The sequence below is a fragment of the Dinoponera quadriceps genome, unplaced genomic scaffold (genome assembly GCF_001313825.1).
Source record: "Dinoponera quadriceps isolate SergipeBrazil2010 unplaced genomic scaffold, ASM131382v1 scaffold367, whole genome shotgun sequence".
NCBI lineage: Eukaryota > Metazoa > Arthropoda > Insecta > Hymenoptera > Formicidae > Dinoponera > Dinoponera quadriceps.
The window spans coordinates 2,599,160-2,605,159 of NW_014554712.1; the positions used below are offsets into that span (position 1 = coordinate 2,599,160).

The window sequence follows — 6,000 nt, forward strand, 5'->3', positions numbered from 1 at the left end:
CTGATATTTCCTTGTACACATGGTAAATTTATATATAATGAAATTAATATATATTTGATTAAACTATTGCTGTCTTATATAAATTTTTGCTTCAATATAAATATATCCTAATCGCGCAACATAAGTTTGGTAAATTATAGCTGTTAGTACAGCTATATTATTCAACGGAAATTTTTTGCACGTTAAGATTTCGCCGAGTTCCGTTTTAATTTTACTTTTAAGACTTAATCCTCGTAAGAAAAGATAAAGGGCATTCGTGATCTCAGCACAAGTTTATTTATTATATTATTATAATATTTTTGAAAAATATATTTTTATTACTCATTGTTCCATACGATTTTTGCTTGCTCTTTCTTTGTTTTAATCAAACCATATTCATATATTTCAGTCACTCATGACCGCAATATATGAATTTTCCGTCCTGCTGTTCTACCTTTCCTTGCGAAGATTAATTTCTCGATGGTTCTGACAATTTAACGTCGTTTTTTTCGTGCAAAAATATTGTACGCGCGATCTCGATTCTATTTGAATTTATGTTCTCGAATATTCCGTCAGCAACTGAATAATCGTCGTTTAATCGAAACGATTTCTCCATTCTTATTTTTGGCCGATGTCGCGTCTTGCACAGAACTGATTTTGCACGGCAAGTTAAAAATAAAATTTCGCACGAGACGATTCGTCCCGCAAACTAACGCGGTCATGCTCGCGCTTTGTCCATGCGAGACCGTAGTACATTTTTTCACGTTCGGGCAATCTGATTTGATTCCGAATGAGAAAGAGCGTCGGTAATGACACTCGAATGTGCGAAAAAAAAATATAAAACATTTGGCACCAAGGAAACATGACATGCTGATCGATTGTGGACACTACGATTAATCTTTCTAATGTACAGCAAATCCATCAGATTCTTTTATCATCTCTCTTTCTTTTTCTCTCTCTCTTTCTCTCTCTCGTTCTAACTGTTTCTCTGCATACGTAATTTCTCCAGGAAGTCTGTGGTGCTGATGTCTCAATGATATTTTACAAAAGTCGAGCGAAGCTCTCGTTCATATATTTCTTCTCTCTTAGTATGGACAAATAATTTTATCAAGGTTTATTGAGGATAATCACACAATTCGTATAGTACCGTTTGGCTTTATTTCCTATTAATGAAAGTTCCCGACAATTACGAGCGGGTTCAGTAAATTTAACTAATTATAATTTACAAGCGGTAACGTTGTTTATTCGGTTGATTTCGTGTTGATATGTATAATATACGGTTTTAAAAAGAGATCCCGGGAATCCCACGGTGAATTTCATCACAATAGATTTTATTTCATCACGCCGGAGTCTGATTGTTCGTATTCATCGGAGATAATTCTCCGATTAATTGCTATATTCGCGAAATACTTGGAAAACGTATTTCGTTTCATCTCGATCACACGAAGATTAAATTTCTTACTTTCTCTCTATTAATGTTTCTCACTTGGCATATCTGTATCTAAAATCAGAATAAAAAGTGTATGCAGGATTTGATCCGAAACTTCGAAATCGTCTTCGAGGTAGTCAACGCGCCGATTTTATTATTTGCGGATACGACTTTATGCACCGTGTTTTCGTGAAATTTTACGGTTGTCTCACCTTCCTTCAGCATCACTCCCGATATGTTCGATAAGCGGATCATCTTGTTCTTTACAACCATCATGCCAGCCGAGCAGGGAGATCGTGTTTCATCGAATCGGATGTGCGTTTAGGCAGAATCGCGACGTGATGCGACGATCATTGCGACGGACAAACGTCAAAGTGCGATTAATAATTTAACTTGTCGTAGGCACTTGTTGCTTCTCGTGCGACTGGAGAGTCACTGAGAGTGTGGTGGAACCTCCGTCGGGAAGCTGGTATCATTCTCTCATACGATCGTGACGTCATTTATACCAGATGATACCGGAGATACAGTTATTTCGGTGGCACTCGCACGACGCCTGTATGCGCAAACGTGTGTCGCGCGAATAATTCGAAGCGCGCACTCGACCTCCAATTCTCTCTATGCTAATCGATATAATGCTTCGTTAACTAAGAGAAGCGACATTAGATCCTATTTTGCACGGGAAAAATCTCAGTTCGTGTAACCAAGGTAAACTTCTCGCGAAAGCGTTCGTTTAGATATTCCGATGTTTTAAAACTGAGAATAATTAACTGGACATAAACCTTCTCATACTTACAACTAAGCTGTTTTACACGGTAAAAATTCTTGTTTTGAGAAAATTCGTATTTTCAACATGTTGAAATAAAATTATATAACATTATCAAACAAATAAAATTTATTTACACGAATAAATTGCATATAATGATCTACTAAGGGTATAATATTCTCATTATTCAAAAGTAATTTTCTTAAATTAAGAACAAAGAATATTAGACAGAAAATAACGATATCTTCAAAACTCGTACTTGAGACGACACGAATACACACTGTGTGTGATTTTCCAGAAACAAAAATTATAATTGGCAAAGTGAGAAGTCTAGAAAGTTTCACTTAATTGAAATAGAGACAAACTTACGACTCGTACATTTATCATGGATAATGCGAAATATTCGATCGTTATTCGGACGAATCAAATATTCCTGTGTGTGACCACTCAAGTAATTTTTCACATTCTCTCGTTTTCTACTCTTGACGCCGCTTTGCAATTTCGTTTATCATAACGCTCAGACGTGACTATTCGTTCTCGGTATCTATCCGATTTATAAAAGGCGAGAACGAAGCCTCGAGGGTGCGCAATCCGACTCGTCGGAACCTGCTATTTTCGGATCATATTTGATGTTCTCCTATCATTTTTCTCGTTTGCGCGAGTCACGTGTACCAAAAAGGCGGCCTTTAACACGGCATTTCATCACCTCCGCCGATGTATTTGTGTTACGCGGCAAGACGATAAGATCACACTCGTTCTTCAAACAGACCCGGAAATAGCTGGGAGTCGGCTTCTTCCGATTGCACATACGGAGCCCTATGTCATGACATTTCGCGATGATCAACTCCGAGAGATTGTACAATTTAAAATAGCGGTATTTATTTCAAACCACGCGAAGTTTATACGCGCGATCAATCGCATGCCGCTGACACGCTGCCGCAGACGTGAATAAACATTTCCTTTAAATTCATAACGTAAGCATATTATTTCTGTCACTTGCCGGCGCGTCTTCATTTGGAGCAGACATAAACATCGCGTGTTGATGTCTCGCGCATGCAATTCGAATCGATCGCTTTCTATGTATCATGCATCGGAAAACTGACGTGATCACTCTCGTCCTCAGGTTTTCGTTGCTACTGTTGAGGATGTATCAAGTCAAAATAATGGAAAAAATTACGAAAGAATTGATACAAACTTATCCACATTACATTTAAAAATGACACTAAAAGTTTGACAGTTATTCAGAGCCTGGATCAAAAGTTATTCCACATTAAAGGAAATTGCAAGGTGAAATGAGTTTGAAATAGTCGACGGTATAGCTGATGTAATCTCAAAAAACAGTAGTGAAAGTGTTCAAAACGAGCGCTTCTTTTTTGCATTTCAACTGAGGAGAAATGCTGCTAAGGAAATAATTCCCTCGGCCTTAGGTGAAAAATATCTTATAGCACGTATAAAAACGAACTTATCGACGAGATAACCTTCTCGTGAGTGAAGTTGTCTCGGGAGTGCAAGCGATACAACGCCGCGAGGGAATTTACGGAAGCGCGTAATGAAGCAAAGAGACGAGATTGCGTCGCTTGAGTCCATGAAATGTGATATATGAAGGGACCTTTATATCCATCGCGAGTATGTATTGCGATCGTATTTTTCTCGATCACGGTCGATATGATACTTCTGAAAGAAAGAGATGTCATGTCCCTGCGAGCCGTAATTCACCCGGCATTTACGACCTCAAGCTTTGTTTGAGAGTAACGCGCCGCTGTAAGATCGATGGTGACTGAAATGGACCCTTTGTCATAATGCGATCTCTGGACCGCTCCTGGCAAAAATGAATTCCGCGGCACCAAATTTTACACGGCTTTACGTTTGCCGAGAAGAAAATCTCTCAGGCCTCTCTCTCTCTCTCTCTCTCTCTCTCTCTCTTTCTCTCTCGTCACCCCGACGATACACACTGCTCTTAAGAAATTTTTAACGCGACCTTTCTCGTCCAGCTCACGATCTCCAGGCGAAGATCTCTCTTCATCTCGGGTATTTCCGCGTGTAAAAGAAACGTCTTGGATGTCTGTGAAATAAAAGGACGGATCACCTTTTGGAAGAAGCAAGCGAGAGCTCGTTAAGAAAAGGAGAATCACCTTTTTAGCAAAGGCATATAATTCCCTCGGGAAGGTCGGACGAAGAAAAGCGGAAGGATAGAAATCATCACGACACGGTAAGGAGATCGAAAGCGGATTTCCGTGCGGAGATGTAACGCTGACGATGTCGAATAACGTACGAATATCGCCCGATCTTGTATTGCCTAGTCGTTGTATTCGACAATCGGCGTCTACCTACCTTCCAATTTCCCGTTGTTGACGAGAAGGGAATTGTTCGACTTCCTGGACGAATTTCGCGACATTTGACTGTGGCTCGGGCTGCTATCCGTGCTCTTCTTCTCCAGTACGTCATGGCAGCTATACGATGTATGGGTGACTGTTAACATTGGATGCACGCTTCCTGAATTGTCCACGTGACGTTGCGTGAAACACAAGAAAAACAAACAGTATGATCGATCGACTGTGTGCGTGCTCAAGAGAGAAAGAGAGAGAGAGAGAGAGAGAGAGTTGATCTTACGTCTATATACGCACGAGATGCACCGACTTGTTTACGCAATGAAAGATTCACCGGCTAAATATTCATTACGTCCTCGCGGTCGGTGCGTATCTAATGCGCTCCAAGATCGTATTTTCCAAGAAATACATCTGTTTGCATAGAAAGGAGGATTGTCCTAGATTTCCATCTTACCTCCGCATTTCCGATCAGAATTAAATCGCGCGCAAGTAATTTTCCTTCTGACAAATTAATTTTATTCGCGCGGTGAGTTGCCAGACATGAGTGTGAAATTTTCCAGAGATCAAAATGTTCGAGCGGAAGTTTGCGTAACGAATCGTCTCTTTAAAACAATCGTCTAGTAGATATTCATCAGTCGAAGCAAACGTATTTTTAACGAACCCTTATGTCTTCGTTCAAAGTTCCGCTTCCTTTGGATTGGATCGATTGTTATTCGTTTGTCATTTCCACGGGAACAATAGCATTCCCCGATGTGTGATGCGAGTTAAAAAAAAGAAAGAAGGATAAAAAAAACGTTCAACGAACCATCGGAAGTGTCATTTTCTTTTTGCTCTGACCTATTCTATCCGATCTTGTGGGAAGTTTATTTGTTTAAAATATAGATTGAGGAACGCGGAAGCGAACAAGGAAAACGCGTTCGCGCGCTAATGGAAAGGTATTAATTGACGGTATCGCGATTGATTTCGCTGTCTTCGGGGTCAATCCGAGTAGAAATTTTCATCTTACTTTCCACCTGAAAAATTCCATTTAATTTTTATATTCTGAAGCCTATATAAATCTAATTTTCTAATTAACCTTCTCAGCTGAAATTGTAACTGTATTTTCAATCTCAACATTCCATGTTAAGCCTATTTAGATACTATGAAGCCTATATAGTAATTTATCTTGATTATATTTAACCTACAGCTTTTATTTCAAGTCAGTAAATTCTACTTGGGCGGTTTATTATTATTTCTACTGCGGTATTCTTCTTAATTTTTTGTAATATAAATAAGCCAAATATATATAAGTAAATCAAAACTCTTTTTGTTTAAATCATTTTTGAATTCTGTTACAATTAATAATAATAATAAGGATATAAAATTTAAATATGGATAGATATTCATAAAATTTCCGTATAAATTAAACCTATATTCATCTTTCTGAACCTACAGAAAATTCGAATCAAAAGTAGGTCTAAAGCCGGTATTCAGAGTCGGATATATATATATATATATATATA

At 38.5% G+C, this 6,000-nt stretch overlaps 1 protein-coding gene across 5 annotated transcripts in view; it reads right to left on the bottom strand.

The window, feature by feature from the left end:
• Positions 1–6,000, bottom strand: part of LOC106741083 (diacylglycerol kinase 1) — a 91,537-nt gene that overhangs the window by 16,081 nt on the left and 69,456 nt on the right. For 4 of the 5 annotated variants that reach the window (XM_014612717.1, XM_014612718.1, XM_014612720.1 and 1 more), the window contains one exon: positions 4,503–4,664. The exons of the other annotated variant lie outside the window; for it this stretch is intronic. In XM_014612717.1, the coding sequence (XP_014468203.1) occupies positions 4,503–4,664 (162 nt within the window). The remainder of the gene's footprint in view (positions 1–4,502; positions 4,665–6,000) is intronic. 5 annotated transcript variants of the gene reach the window in all.